Source organism: Barbatula barbatula, assembly GCF_947034865.1.
Source record: "Barbatula barbatula genome assembly, chromosome: 6".
In the NCBI taxonomy this organism is placed as follows: domain Eukaryota; kingdom Metazoa; phylum Chordata; class Actinopteri; order Cypriniformes; family Nemacheilidae; genus Barbatula; species Barbatula barbatula.
The window spans coordinates 19,799,210-19,824,198 of NC_136765.1; the positions used below are offsets into that span (position 1 = coordinate 19,799,210).

A 24,989-nucleotide genomic window follows, 5' to 3' on the forward strand; every position below is an offset into this window, starting at 1 on the left:
TGCATCTGAAATATTCAATTGAAATGATACATACGGAAGAAACGACGTCATTACTTGTGTTTAACCAATAACGCAAGGTTAGGACGAGACGACACATAGACCCGCCCTTAATATTACCCCACCCATTGACCAATTAGACGCGTAGGGAGCGGAGCACAACCTTGATCTCCACCCCCATATTTAGCACCGCCCCGTACTGCAGCCTGCAGTCAGGTGTACTTGGAGAATGAGTATTTTCACGGAGAGGCGGGGGGGGGGGAGGTGAACGGAGTGTGGTGAGCTGAAATCGAGAATTAACGTGAGCGTAATCTCGTTACATAACCCGTCGTTTGTTCAAACACGTTAATCCTGCGAAAAACACTTGTGGCATTCACGAGAGAACTTGCGCGTGGTTATATTTTCACGAGAACTGCAGCCATCATCTTCTTTGCAGCTTCTATCTTTTAATCTACGTGCGGCAATGTCGTGGTGACGACTAAACGCCAGGGGAAAGAAAAGAGAAGGCAGAGCACTAGAATCACGCATTTCTGTCCCAGCCTTAGCTGAGTAATATTATCAGAGAGACGTCCATCCACACCCGAGGACATGGAGGCGCCGGGTTTGACACAGGCGATGGCGAGCCCGCTAAACCCACGCGACGGCATGGTCAAGAATGTGAGCCTGGAGTCTCTCCAGCTGTGCGAGAGGGACGGTAAGCCACCACTGGATCACACAGCGACTGCTATTAGACTTACAATGAAAGCATCTAAACCATTTAATGCGTTTAGCGCACGGTGGGTGCGGAGGCATAAAATCGGACAGGCTTTTTGCGCGCTGCTTGTGTTATCGCATCGTGAAATCTCTGCTGCATGTGTGGCAACGCAAGGGCTTCAGTTCAGCACCATGGACACTACCCGCTATCCTCTTGTATAGTCTTGTCTCTGAAGCGGGTACTGTAACCCTGACAAGAACCAAATTAAATCTAAAAATGAAACCAGAATTTTATATACGATTAATAAATTGACACAAAAGTGATGAAATATTAATAAAGACTAAAGGCATAAACGCCTAAACATCTGCTCATGTTGATGTGGCAGGGGCTAAGATGCAAGGATCAAGGGGTGACCAAATGGAAAATTTGTTATATAATTTATTATATTTGTTATATGTATCTAATTCATTGTATATTCTTTCTGGATATTATTAATTCATTAATATAATTAATGGCAGGGATGTAGTCCTGTGTATGCGTGCATGCAGCACACATAGGGAGGAACGTGCTGTGGCATTTAAAGATGCATAGGCATCTTGCACAGATTTACATTAAGATACATTTATTACCCCTCACCCGGTCTGATCCTTGCATGTGCTGCTTTGTCTTTAATAAATTTTGGCTTAAGTATGGGAAGCACGTGGATTTTCTTGTATTTCATAAACATTCCTACCCATTCTCTTTAAGAATGATGCCAAATTGCAAATAGGAATTCAGGGTCCTTCTAGGGCTAGCACAATGACTCACCAGTTTTCACCAGCGAGGGAGGAGATGTTTTTATCATCTCTGCATGGCGCCTTTTTGAATTAGCATTAAATAGTCTGGCACTGGAGACTCTTACATTTTTGCATTTGACAGACGCTTTTATCCGAAGCGACACATGGCATTGTTCTATAAAAAAAATGTATTCTAATTATGTGCAAACCCCTGTAATCGAACCCACGGCCTTGGCTTTGCTAGCATGAAAACACTTCGTTGCAACTGTACTTGTATGTGTGTAATGACAATAAATTGAATCCAATCAATAAATTGAATCCAATGCTCTTACTACTGAGCTACAGGAAACCTCTTATTTTTGAAGTTACACAATAATGTATGTTTCATGTTGTTTAAGTGCAACAAAATGAGGACCTGCACGTGGAACTAGAGAAAGTATTTTTCGAGGGGGAGGAGACATTGCTTTTAAACATTTGCATCTGTCAAGCTCTGTTAAAGGAAAAGTTCAGCCAAAAAAAAATGTAACATTACTTGACTATGGTCAAGTCAATGGGGACAATTTTTGGGTGAACTACGTAGTCATTATAACAGTAATCCAATACCTGTGTATTAATAAACATTTTCTGAGGTGAAACAATAGGTGTGTGTGAAATATTTTTGGTTGTTATATAAATGGTTATAAATTGTATTAATATTATATATTTTGTGAAACTAAGACCTTAAAAAGAGCAAAACAATACAACTGTCTGATGACGGCAGAAACTGTTAGCACAAGCTAATACTAACCAGCTGAGTGCTCGGTGAAACATTCCAAATCAGATTAACAGAAAACCCTGATTTGTATGGTGCAGGACCTTGAACACCCTTGGGATTTTCCAAAAGCATGACACTTGTGATTTGCACCAAATAAACAAAAACATTCAGTCAAATAATACACTATGAATTTGTAATGAGGTTGTTCCAAATCGGATGTCAGTTAGAGGCAACCAGTGAACTGGAAAGTTACCAACCTTTATTCCATTGTGCACTTGAGCAAGGCACTTACACAAATCCCTGATCTGTTCTTGCAATTGTTGTATGTAGTTTTGCTGGAAGTTGCTGTATTGTAAGGTTTAGGAAACATAATCGTAAATGATTGAGAATAATAGAGCATTGAGTGAACAACAGTCATCTGTGTGTGTGTGTTTGTGTGTGGTTATATTAGTTTTAGTGTTCATTTTTAGTCATTAACTAAGGTAGATATTGCAGCACTGAGCTTTTACGATTTTATCTTAGAGTATATGTAGGATTGCTGTACAATAAAACCTCATTGCAATTTGGATGGTAGTTTCTAAGTTTTTTTAGAGATTCAAAGTGTTTGGTTTATAATACTGATGACTATAAGTCTCTCACACAAGCTCCTCATTAATGTTGTTAGTTCTGGAGGTGTTTAGGAAGAAGATATTAAGAATGGGTTTGGTGTTACTGAGATGTATTTAATGTTATTTAATGTCTGGTGATTCATCTGTGTACATAACTTTAAATAGACTGTAGTCCCGCAGGAGGCTTTTAGCCTGCAGTCGGATATAGAGCCAGACACATTACACTTTCTTTTCTCTCTCTCTCTCTCTCTCTCTCTCTCTCTCTCTCTCTCTCTCTCTCTCTCTCTCTCTCTCTCTCTCTCTCTCTCTCACTCACTCACTCACTCACTCTTTCTCTCTGTCATGATTCAGCTATGTCTGGATTCTCTTGTTTGTTTGGTTTTCGGGTGTTGTCTGTATTGTAATAGTTTTGGTAATTGTAATAAATTAGCAATTTTCAACAGTCAGCTTGTGTCAGAAACTACAGCATTACATGCATATCTGTTTGATCTGAAAACTGATCTGTTTATTTCATACAGTAGCTACACACCATGTCATACTTGTTGTGAAAACGCATTACTCTTAAGGCACTTTCATATTTTTGTACTGGAGGTAAACAGCTTTGCATTGTTGTGTTAATTAGAGATAATACATCACAAGTTGCTAGTTAGTGGTTTGATTTATTAAGATGTTTTTAGAACAGCAGAGTAAATAATGTAATCCTGTATATTCTGCCCATTTTCTACATTACAATTATTCTACAATGATTAACAGCCTTGATTTGTTTCCATGGAAACTGCACCCTTTGTTCAAGCGGGTGAATTTCGAAACTGCCATTACCGCAGAGAGACCAATCCTGCCGGTGTTGTTATCTGTTGTAAAAGTCTAGATTAAAGGGATACTTTACTAGTAAATAAAGATTTTCTCATGTTTTACTCACCCTCAAGGCATTCTAACTGAATATGGTTTTCTTCTTGGTGAATAATGCTAAAGCAATAATGGAGTTGGAGTTATAATGCCGGAAAAACAAGCCTCTAGTTCACACACATTCGAGTGATGACGAAAGCTAGACATCAACGTTAATAGCGCTGATAACGCTGTCAATATGGATATTTCTCTTAAGGTCAACACCCATTCTACCACTTGGAAGTAAAATGATACATGGTATTATAACTCAGACTGCATTATTCTTCGAGAAGAAAACCATATTCAGTTAGGATGCCTTGAGGGGGAGTAAAACAAAGGGACATTTTTATTTGCTAGTGAAGAATCCCTTTAAGAATTATTTTTAGACCAGTGATTCTGCAATTATTTTTAGATTAAGTGATTTCATTAAGTACTGTCTATTTTCTTCTTTCTCAGGAAAGGCAGATGACAGTGGTGTGGTGGGAATTGAGGAGTTATCTGTTCCTCGCAACATCAAGATCAGTAACATCACCTGTGACTCTTTTAAGATCTGCTGGGACATGGACCCTCACACCACAGAGAAGATCACACATTATTTCATCGACCTTAACAAAAAGGAGAACAAGAACTCCAATAAATTTAAACACAAGGTACTCAAAGATTTAGCTAACAACAAGCTTTATAGTCTTTTATGTCCAGATTTGCATAATTGGAGAGCAAAAGTGTTATTATGGACTGTTTAGAATGACACAACAATCAATCCAAATACTTTTTGCAGCTGTAAATGTTAATACATTTTCAATTTCTATTTATTGGCATTACAAAATGTACATTCGTATTGCCAAAGCATTTGCTGCTGGGCTGAATACAAATTGTGCAAGTATGTAAACAAAAAAGAAAGATAATATAAAGTATTATCTATATATATAATAATATATATAATATAATATAGTTATAAAATATAGTGTATGTATTAAGTGCAACTTAAAGTGGTTTATAATATATGTATATATATGAAAACAGAAATAAAGTATAGTTTAAACAAAGATTTACAAAAGTAAAATATATATTTGAGTAGCAAAATAAATTAATATTCATTAATCTAATGTTATGTACATATATTGGAAGCATCAGGTCAGGGCAGATTCATTGTTTTCTCTTTTGAGAAATGACAATGTCGTATGACATTTTGCTGTGGGTTATATTTTTACCTTGAGTTTTAAGGTCTATAACGTAAAATCCTCTGGATTTGCCTATATGGATATGAGAGTGATGGATGGGTTAAGCTCTGGCAGTGATTTCAGAATCCAAAATTCTTCCTTCAATGACTGTTGGACTCTGTTGTCAGGACGTGCCCACTAAGCTTGTTGCTAAGGCGGTCCCGTTGCCTATGACAGTACGAGGGCATTGGTTCCTGAGTCCACGGACAGAATACACAGTTGCTGTGCAAACTGCATCCAAACAGAGCGATGGAGACTACGCTATATCAGAATGGAGTGACATTATTGAGTTCTGTACAGCAGGTAGCCAACACATTTAATTATGTTTCATTGCTTCTTATTATGTGAAAAACGAAACATATTCATGCAAAAAGAGAGTATAATATGAGGGTACATTTTGTACACTGTACATACATATTGTCAGTTATACATAATAGTACAATATGCATAGTAGCATATAAATAATTTACATATTTAAAGAGTATACATAATATATGTATATTAGAACCCACTTCACACAGTACTTTGTACTGTATCATTTTTATACTTAAAACCATTCTGTAAATGAAGAGATTGATAATGAGATTGAACATTCTACACGTTCAAGTCAGAATGAACAATGTGCACATGCATAATCAAAACTTAAAGGGATAGTTCACCCAAATTCTGTCATAATTTACTAACCCTCTTGTCATTTCAAGCCTGTATTACTTTCTTTATTCTGCAGTGTTCTTTATTCAAGAATGTTGGTAACCAAACAACAGCGTTACCCGTTCATTTCTATTGTATGGACACAAAACCAATGCAAGTCATTGGTAACTACTCTTGTTCGGTTACCAACATTCTTCAAAATATCCTCTTTTGTGTTCTGTGGAAGATAGAAAGTCATACAGGCAGAATTTTCATTTTGGGGTGAACTATCCCTTTAATATAAATGTGGTTAACATTGGTCTCATTGAAAAGATTAACAGTGATCGATTGGCGACAAATAAGCACATTTTAATTTATGTTTGCAGATTATTCCTCGGTGCATTTGACGCAGTTGCTTCAGAAGGCTGAGGTCATCGCTGGCCGGATGCTGAAGTTCTCTGTGTTTTACCGGAATCAGCATGAGGAGTACTTCCAACATTGCAGGTGACTCAGGAAAAAATCTCCCGACAGAAAAGACTCAAAAGGGAGGTGTGGGATGCTGTGATGATAGAAAGAGGAAAGAAAGAGTCCTTCTTTGCTACCATTGTGCTTCAGATTCATTTGATAAGGAAAACAGTGCCATCTTGTGGAGTAGTAATTGTATTATTTTATTTAAATATAATATAATGAATATAATTTCTTCACACTCATGTGATTTTAAACCTGTGTGACTTTCTTTGTTTTGCAGAACACAAAAGGAGATATTTTGAAAAATGTATCTAAACAAAATATGTCCCCATTGACTTAAACACTTACAGACATTTTTCCAAATATCTATTTTTGTGTTTCACAGAAGAGTCATATACACGTTTTTTAAACCTCCTCATGAGGGTGAATAAATGATGGTTGAACTATCCCAAAGTGGGCATAAGAAAAAATGTCTCTCTCTCTCTCTCTCTCTCTCTCTCTCTCTCTCTCTCTCTCTCTCTCTCTCTCTCAGAGATGTGCTTGGTGGTCGAATGATGCCCTCAGTAAAGGATAACAGCGGCAGTCACGGTTCACCTCTCAGTGGTAAACTCGAAGGGATTATCTTCAGTTGTAACACTGAGTTCAACACAGGTCAGCCTCCGCAGGATTCCCCATATGGCCGCTTTCGCTTCCAGGTGCCCGCGGAGACTCTTTTCACCCCTGACACGCGTGTCTACTTCGGGGACTTTTACTGTATGTACACTGCCTATCATTACGTTATCCTGGTCCTTGCTCCACGGGGCTCCAGCGGAGACTTGTACTGCAGCGAACGCTTGCCAGAGCTGGACGTGACCAACAACCGTTTCCTAACACGCGTGTGTGGGGAGGACGGCCGCGTGGAATTTCAGCACGCTCAGGATGTCATCCTGGAGCTGATTTATACCGAGCCGGTCCAACTGGAACTGGGGAGCGTCTCTCAAATCAGCGGTCACCAGCTGATGAGCTTATCTACCATTAATGCCAAGAAAGACCCCAGCTGCAAGACCTGCAACATCAGCGTTGGCCGTTAGCCGTCACACACACACTAACCTAAACCAATATCTCTGAGTAAGCGAATAAGACATGCAACCTTTACAATATGTTAGAGAACCAGACAGAGAACATGAAATACATAGATAGAGTTCAAACTCTTTGGGGGTCTCCCAGAAATTCAACCAAATGGTTAATTAAACATTATATATCGTCGTTGAGAAATTACTGAACAGCAGAAAAAAGAAAAAAGAGCAAGGCAGAAAAATGAAGCAGTTAAAGCTGAATTTCCAAAAAAAACTAATCCCACTGTGAACCTTACCTGTGTGTTTTTGGTGCTTTTTCTTATATTTAAAACACAAGTCAAAGGCAAAGTCAAACAACAGTCCTACATCATAACTGGTGTGAAGACCTATAGTACAGTCATTGCCTTAGAGAAAACTCCATCTAACCTCAAAGAAAAAAAGAACTGAGAAAAGAAAGACAAGCATTACTGGCATGAATGCTTCTATAACAGCCACATCCAAGCGTTTGCTGAGATTGGTCACCCCAGCAAGACCTCTCCTCCATATATACTGCCTTTCATTATGAAATCCTAGTTGTGGCTCTCCTGGGATCCCATGAAGACTTGTATTGCAGCAAACGCAGAAGAAAAAATGCTTTCTGACTCTCTGCCAAGCATCTGCATGCTACCTGAGCCTTTAAACCTTCTCGTATACCCTCAATGTGCTCAGTTTTACTCTAAATGCAGTTTTCCTTTAAATGGATTACTCATAAAAAAGTTATATTCTATTGCTATTATTTTGGTGGTTTTTGGCGGTGTTGATTCCTGTTCGAGCAAAGAAATGTTCATTACAATCCCTGATATGAATTTATTTGATTTAATATTTAATAATTGAAAATGATTTAACACTTACGGATTTAAATGATTTGTGTTTGCTGGCGAAAGATTTTGTTATAGTTATACGGTACCCAAATTTCAATGTTATCAAGAAACTGAAACCTTTTAAAATGTAGCTTTTGTAGGAGATGGATGTGTTTATGTGCACTAATCATAGACATATTCCATCTTTACAACACTATACTGTATGTAGAAAAAAAGATCATCTCATATGTGGAAGTTTATAAAATCATAGTTTGTGTCTGTACGCTTGGGTGTGACTGCGTTTGACTGCATGTTTTCTTTGATGTGTGATTTTGAGTGCATTGTGCCCCTGCTGTAGATAGGAATGGTTTGACTGTTGACAAAACGCTCTTATGCCAGTCTGATTTGTGCACACGTTATTAGTTAATGTATTATTATAAAACGAAAAATGGTGTTCTTCACTCCACATTCATGATGTATTGCCTTATTCTATCCTTTGACTGATTTTGCTCAGTTGCATTTGATCATACTCTTATTTAGTTTGCATAGCCTTTACTGCGACAATATTCTGGTGATTTTGTAGCTTAAACAGATCAAGAACCACACATGTTGACAGGAAGAGCCTGCAGTCTGACATCTGTCTCTCTTATAGTAGTAAAATATTAGAACTTTATATGGTCATGAACAGCTCAGTAACACAAATCAATCCATTTCCATGTGTGAACGTGCCTCATACTGACAAACATGTTCAGAAGACGTTTTAATTTTTCTTGTTGCTATGTTTATGAAAACCAAATGTGACTGTTCAATAAAGATCAATAAAGAGTTGATGTCTTTACTTATGAGGGACGCATTTTCTTTAGAAATATAAAAGAACATGTCAAATGCAATGTTAAATATGTATATATATATATATATATATTAGGACTCTCAAACATTTTGTATTTATAAAAACAAACTTTTATTCTGGATGCGATTAATCGCGAATATTTGTTTGACAGCCCTAATATAAATATTTTTGCATGTTGACAAACGTGGCAAAATTTTAAGAACTCACAGATTGTATGGATTATGTTATCCTAAAATGTGTTTCCTATTTTATACGTGTCATTAAATACGTCCTTTTAAAAAGAGAAAGTAAATGAAACTTCAGTAAAATAATAGTAAGTAATTGCAGAATAATGCATTGACGTTGGAAAATTTTATGGTAATAGTTTCATTTTATTGTTTATTTTCACTTTGACTCTTGCTACAAAAAGGTGATACTTTCAATCTTATAAAAACCATGAATCTTGGAGATTCTTAGTTTTATGCTTTAAGAGTTTCTGTGGCTGTGTGTATGTGTGTGAATGCATATGTTTAATCTGAACACCACGGTTCAGAGTAAAGAAATCATAAAGGATGCTAGAATATTTTAGTTCAGTTATACTTTCAGTCCTTACTTGCTTACTATCGTGCTTAAATTCATTTTTGGATATTTGATACAAAATTATTAATCATCAACTCGTTTTTGGTATTTTTTACATCTTTGAGTCAGTGATTTATTTGCACTTGTTGTTTTTGGCTCAGCAATCATTTGGCTAAGCAATCATCTCTCTCTCGCGCTCGCGAGGAGACTCATCCAAAGGCCCAACAAATTTGAAGGTTGATGAAACAAATTTAGAGAACCATCCAAAGGTCCAATCAGGTATAGGCTGACTTTGCACAGTCGATATGTACAGTAAGTCATTTTATGACACATTGTTCAATTAGTTGTCAGGTTTATTGCAGATTCTGTGTCACAGTTTCAACTCCCTCTTCCCAAGTCTTCTTCAGTGTCTCTGAGGTTTCTGCCAGATGGTGGAAACCTCACATCTGCTGATGTGTACCAGTCATTACACAAACCGCACGCTGCTACACAATAACATTCTTCTTACCAGATACTGTATATACTAATTATTGAGATCTCCATAAGGGATGTTGTGTAAATAAGTGTAACAAAGCAAAATTATAATTTCAGTGAGTATCTGCACTCCCAACCAGTTTTTCAAACATTTCTCTACTCTTTCTTTTTATAAGAACTGGATGTTTTTTTGTAAAGTACCTTTTTAAAAACAACTTAAATATCCTAATTTAACTAAGGCCTAGTCCGGATTTAGATTTATCCCTGTCCGGGAAACTGCCCCATATGTCCGGGAAACTGCCCCTATATGTCCGGGAAACTGCCCCTATTCAATGACAAATAAAGATGTCATACATCTGTGTTTTTTTACAGTGGGATAAGGTGGTTTGCAGGAAGTCACTTGGCACTACAACAGTTTGATCCAATTAATTACAAGCAACAGTCTTAGGCAACCATACGTTTTTATTTCTTGCAATTACATTTCATAACATTGAGAATTACACAATTTTCTACTAAGCAAAGTTTGGTCAAGGAATGTTTTATTAATTGCCATGAGTGATATAAGCAACAATTTAATAATGACTTATGACAGGAATGGCCTAGATAGATAGGCCTATGCTTCTCCTGTATTTACAATATTATCAGCTTTACAATGTTCACAAATAGATAAACATGTCTCAATAATATATCAATAAAAAACACACAATGTAAGCCTCTTCAACACATTTAAATATGCTGAGGCTCATTACAAATGAACATAATCTCGGACATAAAATAATTTGTAAGAACACGCAGAGCTTTACAAAATGTCTGGGGCCATCTAAATTGATGAGAGCCTTTTTCTAGCCTTTCATGCTTGTTTCTATGAACAAAAGACAAATCCGTTATTGACTTTACCGAATAACATTTGTTTGCACCAAAACCATTAGTCTCACCCTAAACTTCAATTAGTTCAACATTCAATTGTCTTATGGTTTTCTCTTAAACTGAGGTTGGGTATAAAAAGTATATTTTGTTGGATTGTCTAAAATGTGTATCTCTTTGTCTATTACCTTTTTAAAAATTAAGATTCTCATAAATATTGTTGGAAGTAGAGCATTGAACTGCGGAATGCGCTTTTGCTTCTCCTTTAGCCTGCAGCAAAAACTCTTTATAAGATGTCATCATTATCATCATTATTAATAACTTCATGGTTTTTAGTTTAAGAAAACAGACTTACCTTCAGCTTGGTGGACAGTCTGTAAATTGTATGATAAATTAATTTCACTACGATTTATATCTGTATTTACAGTACACATTATTGAATTGAATAACCTACTGTTTAATTTTATAGAGGCCAGCTCCAACAGTGAGAGCATAAAGAAGGACGACCAGTGCTAATGTGATCTGGAGTGAAAGTGGTTTATGTTCACAGTCTGAAAAAACATAATACACATAATGAAGTGAAGTAAGTCGACAGAGAGAAAGTGTTTCATTTACTTGTATATGCAAGTTAATATTAATGATAACATTTGATATATTTAAATAAAATTTGATGATCATTCCTGGGGATACTGTAAATGATCTATTTTTGCTGTTTTAATTTATAGAGTTTGTAAAAGAATAATCGCAGGATGGAAACTCACCTGCAGTCTCTTTGGAGAGATGAAACTGTTTGCTGGCATTGCCATAAATGTTAGTGGCTTCACATTGTATACTGTTTTCGTTTGGGAGGAAGTAAGATAGGGTAAAGGTGCTCCTCAAAACTGTGTCACCCAATCGCTCTTCACTGATAGATGTACATGTGGAGTTAGTGACAGGCTTTTCAGACAGATACCATGTAAGATTAGGAGAAGGGTTCCCATCAACCTCACAAAAACAGACAGTCACATCAGCTCTTTTACAACTGGAAGAGGGGGACATTTTTGGTGCATCTGAAAAACATTGAGAAATAAATGGAATTAAATTAATTAGCATTTAGTTTGACCAACCTGTACTTTTCTTTTTGACCAACATATATAATTGACCTTTTTACTGTATTTACTATTTTATATCATTCAAACTTTTTGCTATTATGGTATTATTCAATAATGAAAAACGAACATAAAATCCTACACTGAACATTTAAAGTTTTAATGGTCTGTGCTGTTTTATTCTTGTCCTGTAGCTGATAGGATATGGTGCAGGTGAATTTGACTCTGTGATGAAGATGAGTAACATTGAAGTTCAGATGAGAGATGACATGAGTTTGATTCGGAGGCTCCTGTAGTTGGCTGCTCTCACTGAGATGGAGTTTGGGGTTAGAGCTCCAAGTGAGAACCGGTAGACCAGAAGAGCAGAGAGTCTTTGCTAAACATTGGAGAGTCACAGAGCTTCCCTCCAGCACCGAGCCGTTTTGCAGAACCCCCTTCTCTGTATTTGACAACACGGGTGGAGGAGGAGACTCTAAAGTACACACAAATAGAATGATACTGTTTAAGCAGTGAACCCAACAAGAATTTAGACATTGTTAAATTGTATTAGTCGCATTGCATTAACAAGGCATCATTACCCTTTTTTAAAAAAAGAGTCTTTATGTTTCGAGATGTGAAAGTAAGGGGAGAATATGTTTTGCAAGCTACCATCAGACATTTCTGTTTCAAGAATTAAGAATGCATAGTTAGTATGTAGAGCGCTGTATCTCAGTATATGAAAATAAGAGTAAAAAGGTAAAAGGTGATATCAAATGAATTACATTCAACACATATTTTAACAAGGTTGATGAAAAAACATAAGTTACTCACCGATTACATTTATAATTACACTGGACTTCTTGTTGTCCATGAAGTAATATGTACCACTGTAATTTGAATTTATGTCATAAAATATTGTTGTGCAGTTGTTCTCGTTTAATTTTCCAATTATACTTCCTTTAAACACTGGACTCGACATACTGGAGTTAAACACTATTGTCTGATTTCTATATACAATCCAATAGCCTTCAGGAGTCACGTAAGGTGTAGAGGTGTTAAATGTGCACTTTATGAGCACACAGGATCCACTCAGAGCATTAATCTGGTTTGGCAGAGTGACTTCTATACACTCAACACCTATAACACAAACACACACACAAAATGCATGTGAAGAAATTACTCATTTACTTTCTCAAAAATCACATCAAAAATACATTGTATACTTGATTTCACACAATGACAATGATTTCATGTACAGAGTGAAAAAATAAACAGACCTTTAAACAGAAAACCAAGCAGAATGATTTTCTCTGCTGTCCACACATTCATCCTTTCATTTAGAGGAAAAACAAAAATGACAGAAATGTGAACACGCAAATACAAATAAAGCAAGAAAGCTGGTTGTAACAACATAAATGCAAACCTTGAATCGTCAATGTGTTCCACTTGGCACAGAGAGTAATGAATCACCGGTTCTTGAGCAAAGATGCCAAATACTCTACTGCAAACCTGATGGGTAAGATTGTGTTGAAACAATCAGTAACACTATATCAACATCCTACCATTTAAGAGTAGTTCTCTTTTTATGACTACTTCTGTCATTTTAACTTCTCTCTTTTGTGCTGTTGAATAGTAAAGGATAGGGGGGGGGGGTTATACTGACACTCTGTATAGAAAGAAATCATCACTAAAGAGGAAATCACATAAGTTTAAAAAAATTCAACGCACTTCAGCGTCCGATGAAGATTATGAAAAACACGTCACTTTGTTTAGTTATCAGGATGGAAATCTCCCACAATATGAACCTACTGTAAATGGTATTCTGACCTTTTCAAGGGTACCATCACTCACTGTGACAGTTTGGGTATTTTGGAAAGAGATATCTTACAATAAGCTTTTATTTTTTATTTTGTTAGTTGTTTTTGATCTGGGGGACAGGCTCAATGGAAATGGATGAGATGTCAAGACTCATAATTTAAGATTATTTCATTTTCATAGATGTAAAGTTACTGACTCTATACCAAATATTAGAATTTACTATGTTGATTTAAAACTATATGATTCCCTTTGTTCTTCGCTTAATAGGAAAGCTGACAACTGCACTACTAAAGAAAAAAACATGGTTTCATTATAAGGATTACCTGTTGATTCCTGAAGGTGATACTTTTATTTTGGTATTCATTTTACTATTTTTTCTTATTTAATTATTTTTATTAGTAGTAATATTTTTATAATATAATTTATGTCTTTTTAAAAAAAAAAATATTTCCTTATATGTTGTTTATCCCCTGTATATTTCTATATGTTCAATAAAAAACATTTTTAAAAATGAGGGGGAAAAAAGACTAGAAAAAATACAAAATTCTCCCCTTAGTTTTTTCTGACAGTAGGCTACAGTGGCGGTTCTACATTGAATTGCACCCCGGGCGAGACCACCTTTGAGCGCCCCCCCTTGAAAAATTTATAAATAAAACACAAACATAAAATGATGACAAACCGTCATATTTTTTATAACAACATAAGTGAAAGAGAAAATTATATTTCTCAATTGCACAAATCCGTTATTTAGCCTCCTCGTTAGAGCGGTCTCCCATTCGGACCGACGTCGGTTCGAAGCCCGTGCCGAGCGGGGCGAGTAACTTTAATTTTGGTGCAGCTTGCAATCTGAATTGAGATTTTACTGTTAAACATTGATAGTTTTTTGTTTTGCTATTCTGTTTACTGAAGAAAAGTTTGCACCTTTAAGGGGGGGGGGGGCATCATAATGGAATTATGCTTAGGGCACCAAAATGGCTAGCAGCGGCCCTGGTTCAATCCACTCTGAGTAAATTCACCCGAGGTTACGCGTGATCACCGCGGCTTTAAAAAGCCATCATCAATTGAGAGAAGATAACATGATTCACCATGGCAACGCCACGTGACAAAAAGCGCTCCGTTTATTTCTCGCCAGTCGAATTGGAGGCACTATATATATCTATATCAGTGCTGGACTGGTAATCTGGCATACCGGGCAAATGCCCGGTGGGCCGACGCACTTGGGGGCCGATATAATATAATATAATATTTTTTAAGCCAGGCCAATGACCGGCCCATAAAGCAGGGACAGCGGCCCATTGGTTCATTTTCCATACTGACACTGGGCTGGCCCAATCAGCTCTTAACAGACTCCACCCCCCCCAGTTTCTCGTGTCAGATGCAGTCAGTGTCTTAGAGTGTTCACACCAAACGCAGTAAATCGCGGTATTAGCATCTAGTTGGACGCTTGAACATTTTGCTTTTACTCGCTTCATTCGCGTCATGGAGGGGCTTCTGTCTGGCGGCGCCCGTCTAATTGCGAAATGGCGGACATGGATTTAGTTGAGAGGATAGCTGCGCATTATGTGCTATGGAAGGCTGAAGAATGACGTAGACTCGTTCGGCGCCATGTCTGGGTCCATCAAATCCTTCAGAGGCGCAGTCCTTCATTGTTGTTTCGGATTCCTGCCTCCGCTCGCTATGTCATAATCACGTCTCTACTAGAGCAAGCTCCTGGTTCGTAAACGCGGCGCAAATTTTCGCCAAAGTTCAGATTTTTCAACTCGCCCGAACTATGGGAAGCCAAATAATCCAAAAGTAGGACGAGACAGCGGGTATTACAGAGCTCGCGCCGCGCTGACATGTTATCTGCGCGATTCAATCGCCCAGCCAGCCGACTCCTCGTCAGCACACACGTTATTTAAACAGCGCAAACCGTACACTCAAATGTACAATAAAGAAACCCCTCATTCCTTAAAAACATTTACATTTGTTTACATTTATACAAGTCTATCAGTTTTTCCCTACAGAAGACAAAGGAAATCAGGATGAAATGCATAATATTTTTTTATTATTATCTTTAATAGTGTACAAGTAAACGGTAGTGTTTTGCATCGATACTTTGAAGAACTGCACATATGTATAGACTCTATACTATAGAGGCTATGGAAAGACCTGTACAAAGCAGAAACTTCAATGACTTCCAATATCGTAGTCTTGAGGAGCACGCCAACCTCCTGGAAATTATATAGGACAGTTTACATGTTCAGGTAATTTATTTTATTATTGTAGCACGTTTGGCGCCTAGCCATTTTACCTCAACTATTAATGTTAATAATAGCAGAGGTTTATGGGTAAAATGTATATGAGTGGCGCCAAATGAACATTGTACATGTTTTAATTGGTCAGTGCAGCGGATTGGTTGGTGCCACGCTGCCCATCGGTTGGCGATAGGAAATTGAATCGCGCAAATGACATGTCAGCGCGGCGCGAGCTCTGTAATACCCCACTGTCTCATCCCACTATTGGATTGTTTGGCTTCCCTTACTAACGCTCAATTTGTGCGAATCACACCACAAGTAGGTATAGGTCTATCACCAGGGAGTCAGTCAAGAGAGAGTGAGTACACTGGTCCACTTGCACTGGTACACTGGTCCATGGCACTTAGTTCTCAGCTTTGTAGGTTTTTGGGGGAATGGAACAGTAGATATGCATATCTACAGGAACCGCAAGGATGGTGTACTGGTTGGTTGTGTCCGACCCATTATGGTGGGCCGGCCTGAGTAAAAATGCCAGGGCCCTTTTTTTTGTCCCAATCCAGCCCTGATCTATATCTATATATAAATATACCTACGATTTTTGTCATGTAGGTGCAATCCTTCTGCAATAAAAAAGAACATGGCAGCAGCTGAAAATGAATCCTGAGAGCCTGCCCTCTGCTGGTCACATGAACTTTCACGCGTTTTGCTAGAGACGAAGATTTGTTGTATTAACACCATTAAAGTGTCTGAATGTAAAGAAAGTGTCTAAATGAACACTAAGCAGAGTAGTGCGTTAAATCTTTCATGGTTACTCCCACAGTGCCTTGAACAAACATTGTATCACTGTAACTAATGTCGCATACTGACGCTAGTGGGAGGATTCAACAAACTGGGGACTATACGGGAGTCCAGCGCATTTCACCCCTTAAAGTCCCGGCACATCGTTGTCCGAAAATGTTTTTGTTAAAATTCGTGTGCGCGATTATAACCCGATTCTTATTCATTCTGGTGTCTCTCGTTGGAGTTTGGAGGGTGACCAATGTGAAAAATGACTATTTGTACTGGTTACTGACTGTCTTTTATCTTCCTCTCGTCGCGGAGATGATCATTACTTTAAAGCGGAGGAAGGGGCAAGACTACAAATGGTGAGTTTCAAAAGATTAAAGGATAAACAAAAACGGAATTGTTTCCTACACAATGTTTGGCATATTGCGGTTCAGTCAAGGGCGCTTTTAAGGACAAAGTTTTGTTACACACATCTGTTGGTCATTTTCTTTTGGATGTGATTACGCTGTTCTTTGTGCGAGTCAATGTAGTTCAACGCAATGCTTTCTTCATTTATCATCGGTAATTATATGATGTTATATTTATTCGTTATATATCAACTTTTTCCCTTAAAAACTTGTTGACATTCCTCAAAGAAGCACTCTCCACTTCCAACAGATCCACTAACATCCTGCTTGATCCTTTTTAAAGCTGACCCAACAATGACTAATACAATCACTACATCTCCGTCTGGATCCATTTAAACAGTTTTCCACCCTCTTTTAGGTTTTCTCCATCCATCCTCTTCTTCCTCATCAGTATTATACCCTCTATCTGGATTCTAGAGTTGCATCATCAGGGGAACAAAGCTCATAGCCCGCAGGTACCCCATTGTGTACACATTATGCCATTGGCTTTATCGTGTTTATCCATTTTTATTATCATGATGTGTATCCAAGGAATATTCCTTCAAATAACAAACAAACAAATAAGTGTATTAAAGGAACAGTTCACCCAAAAATGAATGTTCTGTCATGAATTACTCACTCTCTAGTTGTTCCAAACCTGTATGAGTTTCTTAGTTTGGTTGAACACAGAGAAAGATATTTGGACGAATGCTTGCAACCAAACAGTTCTTGACCATAGTAGCATAGTAGGAAAGATTACAATGGCTGTCAAAAGTGCCTCAGAACGGTTTGCCCTCCTACATTCTTCAAAATATCTTCTTTTGCATTACAGGACAAAGTATTATAAAGTATTTTGCCTACAATGGGGTCCATGAACTGTTTGGTTATAAAAAAATCCAAATATCTTACTATGTGTTCATCAGAACAAATGTTGGGTGAACTATCCCTTTAATTTAGTCTACATGTACATTCTAAACATTCTCACTGTGGCACACAAACGAATGTCAAGTTCAACAGCATCTTTTAAATGAAATTGAAGTTTTAAAACATATTTTTACAACAGTTGTAAAGCTGATTCTTGTCTAAGCTCCTGGGCCCGGTTTTTCAAAAGGTTTAATCCGGATAAAATTGATCCGGATTTAGTAATCCTTTTTTTGCGATCCGTGATCACGTGATCCATCCTAGTTTTTTAAAGCAACATCGGATTGGATCAATCTGATCCGGATAGGAACTTTTCAGGATCACCAAATCTGAATAACCAGTGCTGGATAACCAGTGCTCAAACAGGATAGGAAATCACAATGTAGAACTATAGATATGTAAAGAGCAACAAGTGGAATAGCCAATGTGGGGTCAATATAAGTTTATTGTTATTTGAAATGAAAACACACTTTCTAAAAACAAGAAAAACCCCACCCCATCCTCTTCCTGCAGTCCGCTCATCTGAGACCTACAACACAAACACTGTACATTGAGGATATTTATAACAAGCATCAAGTATAGATATATTGAATAAAAAAAAAGACTTAATGTCAAATACTCCACAATAATTTCAGACTTCCTCATCTGATGTGGAGAGACCAGCTTGTCTGAGAGTAGCCTTTAGGAGGCGTATCTCAAGTCTGGCCTTGGTTTGCTGCAGTTTGGTCAGAGTCAGTTGTTCCTCTGCCAGAACGAGCAAACAGGACGTGCAACAAGGGACACAATAGTTAGACACTATTTCTGATTTGGTTTTGTATTGGATTTCAAAAATCAGTGATTGCCATTCTTTGCATTTTTTTGGTTATTCTGTAATCCTTGCATGCATCACTAATAAATATTCTAAAAACAAAAATATTTTCGATTGTGATGAATATATATATCAATTAGTGACAGAATAAAATGTATTGTTTTTGGTTTGGATAATTATTTTATGAGGCCAAACTCTTTCTACTTTGCTTTAGGCCTATACTGAAAGGCTGAATACGTTTAATCACTGTAGCCTGACGGATGAACAAATACAATTAAAACCTTATGAATTAATAGGATATCTTGTAAGATACTGCATGATCCAAATATAGTATTATTTGATACATTTTTTAAGTTTTCATTACATTTTGGGCATGAAATCCACGGTGAATCCACCCTTCTGGGCCCAGTTTTTCAAAAGTAATCCACTAGGATTTTGGATAACGGATTGGATCAAATCTTGAAAATGTGTTTTTCAAAAGAAAAAACGGATCACATAATCGGATGAGATCACGTAATCCAATCTTGGTTTTGATCCGGATCAAACCTTTAGTTTGGGTTTTTCTGAACTTTTTTGTAGGATTTGGATCACTTTGATCCAAAATATCTGGATTAAACTGATCCCATCAGAAGGGTGGATTCAGCGTGGATTTAATGCTCAAAATGTAATGAAAACTTAAAAAATGTATCAAATAATACTATATTTGGATCATGCAGTATCTTACAAGATATCCTATTAATTCATAAGGTTTTAATTGTATTTGTTCATCCGTCAGGCTACAGTGATTAAACGTATTCAGCCTTTCAGTATCTATACTTGATGCTTGTTATAAATATCCTCAATGTACAGTGTTTGTGTTGTAGGTCTCAGATGAGCGGACTGCAGGAAGAGGATGGGGTGGGGTTTTTCTTGTTTTAAGTTTTTTTTTTAAATGTGTGTGTTTTCATTTCAAATAAAAATAAACCCCACATTGGCTATTCCACTTGTTGCTCTTTACATATCTATAGTTCTTGTGATTTCCTATCCTGTTTGAGCACTGGTTATCCAGCACTGGTTATCCAGATTTGGTGATCCTGAAAAGTTCCTATCCGGATCAGATTGATCCAATCCGATGTTGCTTTAAAAAACTGGCTCCAAAAGTAAAATGGATTACGTGATCACGGATCGCAAAAAAAGGATTACTAAATCCGGATCAATTTTATCCGGATTAAACCTTTTGAAAAACCGGGCCCTGATGGGATCAGTTTAATTCAGATATTTTGGATCAAAGTGATCCAAATCCTACAAAAAAGTTCAGAAAAACCCAAACTAAAGGTTTGATCCGTATCAAAACCAAGATTGGATTACGTGATCTAATCCGATTATGTGATCCGTTTTTTCTTTTGAAAAACACATTTTCAAGATTTGATCCAATCCGTTATCCAAAATCCTAGTGGATTACTTTTGAAAAACTGGGCCCTGAAGACAAATATCATAGGTTTGAAATGACATGCGAGAACAGAACTGACAGACTTTTTACATGCAGTATTCCTTTCATCCCTGCTGAGATAATGTAAACATTCTTGTGTTAAATGTCCCCTTTGAAGATCTGTTTCCATTTATTAAACTTCATTTTTGTTTTTCTGCAGTGTAAGAAGTTGGACTCGTGGGAGAACGTCAAGAGCATGGTATTGCCATTAAATCATACTATGGGTATGAATGACACACTAAAGGTAAACTTGAAAATGAATTATGTATTTAATTGTTTGTTTTTTAATTGATTGTTTACTGTAATCATGTAATACTGTAATACAGTACATAATTGCACTGCACTTAACATAGTTTTTTTTTCCAATGGCCCAAATCAACAGTTTTTCTCAGAATGTAACATGTCTTTTACTTGCCTTAAATAATTGTCTTTCTCTAGAATTACATTACAACACATTTGTGGTTATTTAAACTGTAAATGAAACTGTTAGTAGTCAGGAAGGAAGATGACGAGGTTGGCTAGACCATGTGACGGGCTTAATTAACTTGCTCAAACATAAACAGTCTCACGCAAACAAACAGAGGCGGCTGATCCTTCAGTACGGTCCAATACAAAACAAAGTAATCCTTTCCAAGCGTATAGTCCTTCTGTTGACCATTTTACATCCGTGCACAGTCCGTGTCTCTCGGGCCGCGCGGTCTGTATATATGCGGTCTCTGCGCCCTTAGTGGAACAAGACACAGGTTTTTATTATTTACACTTGCCCCACCCCTCGTCTCCCACACCTCGCTGAACCACGCCCCCCCCTAGCCACATCAATTTTTTTTATTTCACTGGTTATTCATTCTACTTTTTTGTCTATGTCTATATAACTATAGTGTTTATTATTATTGAAGCTAAGTAAATTTTTTGCAGAACCTGCTTTTTTTACTTTCAAACATGATTCTTTTCAAATTAATCAAATATCCAAAGTCAACTTCAGCTTTTCAGAGACCCCCTAGGGTCAAGCTTTCAATAAATTGTGCCATTATCTTATAGTATATAATATAGTTTTATTTGCATTTGGAAATATAAAAAGAGCTTGGGTTGTCTCTGTTGCATTCACATATTGATAAAAATGTGTAGCTAAAAGTAAATTGTATAAGATAAAATCATCTTGCAAGCTTTTATATTGCAACACAGACACTATACTATATGTGGTCAGGTGTAAATGAAACAAAATAATAGCATATGTAAAAATCACCTATGTGTATTTTTGTCTTTCAGCATCTAGAGCGTGTTCTCACCTCTGTCTGTCCAAATGACTGGATCCTTGGTCTTCATCAGGTTCTGCTTATCCTTCTCATCATTGGGAAATGGCTCCTCCCACTAGGGGGTGGGATAACTCGTGAGGAGCTGTCTCAGCTTTTGCTCATCTTTGTTGGCACGGCAGCTGATATACTGGAATTCACCAGTGAAACACTGTCTGATGTGAAGTGGGTACTTCCCTTTTTTAGGCTATGCACACAAGCTTGGCTGAAACCCAGTTCACACAGTGTTGTTGTCTGATGTTGCGCTGGCTGTTGAGTGTGATTGATTTTTAGTTGAGTTGTTGGTGTTTAGTGAATATAAATACAATAACAGCGTTTTTTTCTAAAAGTAGGTCAGGTAGTACATCATCATTGAAGTCCAGACACACGTACACCATTCATAAATGAGATGAAATTTAATTCTTATGTCATTTATTTCTCTATGTCCAATTATTATTGGACCTTGTTTTTTACTTTAACTTTTAAACTCCAGGTTTAAAAATGCTAAAATTTCAATTCATTTCTAAATGTTCTGTTTACTATCTTTGTGTTAAAAACTGAAAGCGTTTCTGGACCGGTTGGTTATGTCCTGCAAAATAGTATAGTGGTAATAGAATGTCTAGATTAAAGTGATGAGTACTGTCTGGCTTATTTTTAGGAAACAAGATTTTATTATATTATATTTGTGTCAATATATATAATTCATTTGATTTATATTGTTATACATTCTGTTATATATATTGTAACAATTAAACAAAATACATACTTTTTATATATTATGTTTTCATTTGTTTCTATAAACATCTTTGAGGTTATTTGTTGGTATAAGAGAATCTGGTCTCTGTAATGACAGTCATTGCTCTGCTCTCCATCTATTGACTGGCATTTTTCCAGTAATATATTATAGCAGTTATGATTATTTTGGCCAGTAACTAGCCTGATCTGTGGTGGAATGTTCATGCTGTCCCTTGATGGAAAATGAATATAAAAAATAATGCATTCATTTAAACAACTATATGTAACAAATTTTCACTCTGTATTTGTATATGTTATAGGGAGAACAACCAAAAGCTGGTGTATATAATTCTGGCAGTGTGGACGTGGAGTATGTTGCAGTTTCCTTTTCATCTGGCAGGTAAGTCGTCATCTAGGGTTGAATGAGGTCGATCTGTGCCTTGTCTAAAGAAAGAGATGTGTAATCTGAACTGCACCAATCAAATGACTGAAGAATTTGTCCTGCAACATTTCTTTGAGTGTATTGTTAATCTTTAGTCCTGATCCATCCAAAATATTTAGTTTTACCCAGTATCCTTTTAGTAAGCCCCTTAGACTCAGATTAACTTTGTTGTTTGGAACATTAGGGACACAACAGCATGATTTTAGTTGATTTATGGTCTATGGTGGTTACCCTGTGTGGGCTGAATGTTTTGGCAGCTTGTGTGTTTAAACATAACAAGATTAAAAAATAGTTTTTTCCTCAGCCTGTATTTTTTAATGTGTGTTACTCCACAGTTGTTACATCGCGACCGCAGAACTCAGATGAGCCGAAGGACGGAGACGGCTGTTGTAATTTTCTTTTGTCAAGGCACAGCACAGATATTTGGAACATCCTGGAGAGTTTGTTTATCCAGGATGGGCCCTTTCTCGTGGTGCGACTCCTTGTGATGATTTACTTTGATGTTTTCCACCAAATGTTGGTCTTCTTTGCCATCAAGAACTTTCTAGTGGTCATCCTCAACCTCTATAGACTCATTGTTATCTGTCTAGATTTTAGACCGCCATTGCCTTCCTCTGAAGACCGTTGTGGCAAGGATTGTGTTTAAGGACCCTTTAGTACTGTTCTAGTAAATCTCAAAGCAGTTTAAACAAACTTCTCTTACAGGAATGGATCGTTTTTAATGTGGCAGATGGATTGCTTATACTGTTCAAAAGCACATTTATGTGCGACAACAGTTTTATAAAAGTACTTTGATATAGGTGTTTATGTTTGTGAGAGACCAAGCAATCAAGGAATGAGGGCCATAGAAATAGATTTCCAAAAAATATATATTTTACTGACTTCACAAAAATCAGGTACAAAAGTTTCAAAAAAACAAGGAAACAAAGTCCAAATAATCAAAACAAATGTTAGGCCTATAAACGAGATCAACAGAACAAACTCCAACTCCAACAACTGAGTATATGTAAAGACAAACTGAACTGATCTACATGCTAAACATCAGGGAGACATTTATACAAACGGACTAGTCCACATTAACACATAAGGGAAGACAAAACCAACAACTTTACTCATACAATGACAAAGTCAATACCCACGCTAATTAAATGATTACACTATAATTAAGTGCATATTTTAACACAAATAATAAATCTAGGAAAAAGAACAAACAACTAGAAAAGAAAATACCAACACAATAATTCGATAACCCCCCCCAGTTAACCTGCTGGTTGGTAGCAGCAAGCGGAACTAAAGTAGCAGGTGAAACGGCATGCCGGCCCTTAATTCGTGCGGACCACAAACGGAACTAGCCGATCGCCAGACGAAGCTCCAATCATCCAGCCTTTAGCCAACACAGCGGTAACTTAAACTCAAAGAAAGAAATATTAATAGATGCCTGTACTGCACCACACCAACTAGCTTGTGTGCACTTCAAACAGTCAGTGATGTACTGCAACTAATAAATAACTTAATGCGAAATACCCAGTGTCTACATCTTATTTGCCACACAAATATATAAACCACTATTGAAATAAAACGAAATACTAAAGAATGTGCAAGATAAATTACCTAAACATAATGAGTAATGGGGTTTGTAGGTATGTGCGTGTGCAACATCACCGCTCACTGGTGTGTGGCTACATCGGGGGCCATCACAATGTTGTACTGTATAGCAAGTTTGTTTAAGCTTTGCATTTTCATTCGTTCATAAATTTTATTCAAAGCAACTTACAAATGAAGGAGCTTTTAACATTTTGTCTAATTGTAAAATATATTTTACATTTTATTAAGCTTTATGTTGTTTAGTGTTTCAAATGTTTTATACCTGTACAGTTAGTATTGTGAAATAACTGATTCTAAATCATTCAATATAGTGTGTAACGAAACTCTTATTTGTTTGTCAAATTTTAACAAGGAAATACACATTTTAGAACACATTTGTATATGGGTGTTGTCATGCATGCAATCTTCAACATGCACACCCAGATATGACTCTGACATCAGAGTTGTTGGGGTATTCTGATCCAAGATCAGCTTGGTTATGGAATAATAATACTACAAAAAATCCTTCAGCAGATCAGGACGAACTTATAGTTATAACACGTGTAAATGAATATAGCAGTGACATCTCAATCTCTGGTTATGTGTCCCTTGGGCTTTAATGTTGTGGGAAAGAAACAAGACGCACAGCCTATTTCTTAACGTCTCCTACAGTTACGCAATTTATACAAAACACATTCTGCTTTTCAGGACCAGCGCTTTCTATTTTTTACCGAATAAGGAAGCAGGAAATAACTATCCAAAGCTGAAACAGGATA

The 24,989-nt window shown here is 36.9% G+C and overlaps 3 protein-coding genes across 3 annotated transcripts; 2 read left to right on the plus strand and 1 right to left on the minus strand.

Moving 5' to 3' along the window:
- The first annotated feature begins 248 nt into the window (after nucleotides 1–248).
- Nucleotides 249–8,763, plus strand: phyhipla (phytanoyl-CoA 2-hydroxylase interacting protein-like a). Its single transcript, XM_079457957.1, has 5 exons — nucleotides 249–691; nucleotides 4,171–4,364; nucleotides 5,063–5,237; nucleotides 5,951–6,068; nucleotides 6,565–8,763. Exons 1-5 carry the CDS (start codon nucleotides 586–588, stop codon nucleotides 7,100–7,102), a joined length of 1,131 nt encoding a protein of 376 aa, XP_079314083.1. The 5' UTR covers nucleotides 249–585; the 3' UTR covers nucleotides 7,103–8,763.
- Nucleotides 8,764–10,549: 1,786 nt separating this feature from the next.
- Nucleotides 10,550–13,232, minus strand: LOC306895869 (myelin-associated glycoprotein-like). Its single transcript, XM_079459412.1, has 9 exons — nucleotides 13,163–13,232; nucleotides 13,017–13,069; nucleotides 12,571–12,876; nucleotides 11,903–12,232; nucleotides 11,434–11,721; nucleotides 11,127–11,223; nucleotides 11,028–11,046; nucleotides 10,861–10,942; nucleotides 10,550–10,670 (listed from the first exon to the last, which is right to left on the minus strand). The coding sequence occupies exons 2-8, from the start codon at nucleotides 13,066–13,068 to the stop codon at nucleotides 10,865–10,867; spliced, it is 1,170 nt and encodes a 389-aa protein (XP_079315538.1). The 5' UTR covers nucleotide 13,069; nucleotides 13,163–13,232; the 3' UTR covers nucleotides 10,550–10,670; nucleotides 10,861–10,864.
- A 3,429-nt stretch (nucleotides 13,233–16,661) lies between these two features.
- tmem26a (transmembrane protein 26a) lies at nucleotides 16,662–24,147 on the plus strand. Its single transcript, XM_079458900.1, has 6 exons — nucleotides 16,662–16,939; nucleotides 17,346–17,442; nucleotides 20,324–20,407; nucleotides 21,430–21,638; nucleotides 22,508–22,587; nucleotides 22,965–24,147. Exons 1-6 carry the CDS (start codon nucleotides 16,749–16,751, stop codon nucleotides 23,273–23,275), a joined length of 972 nt encoding a protein of 323 aa, XP_079315026.1. The 5' UTR covers nucleotides 16,662–16,748; the 3' UTR covers nucleotides 23,276–24,147.
- The last annotated feature ends 842 nt before the right edge of the window (nucleotides 24,148–24,989 follow it).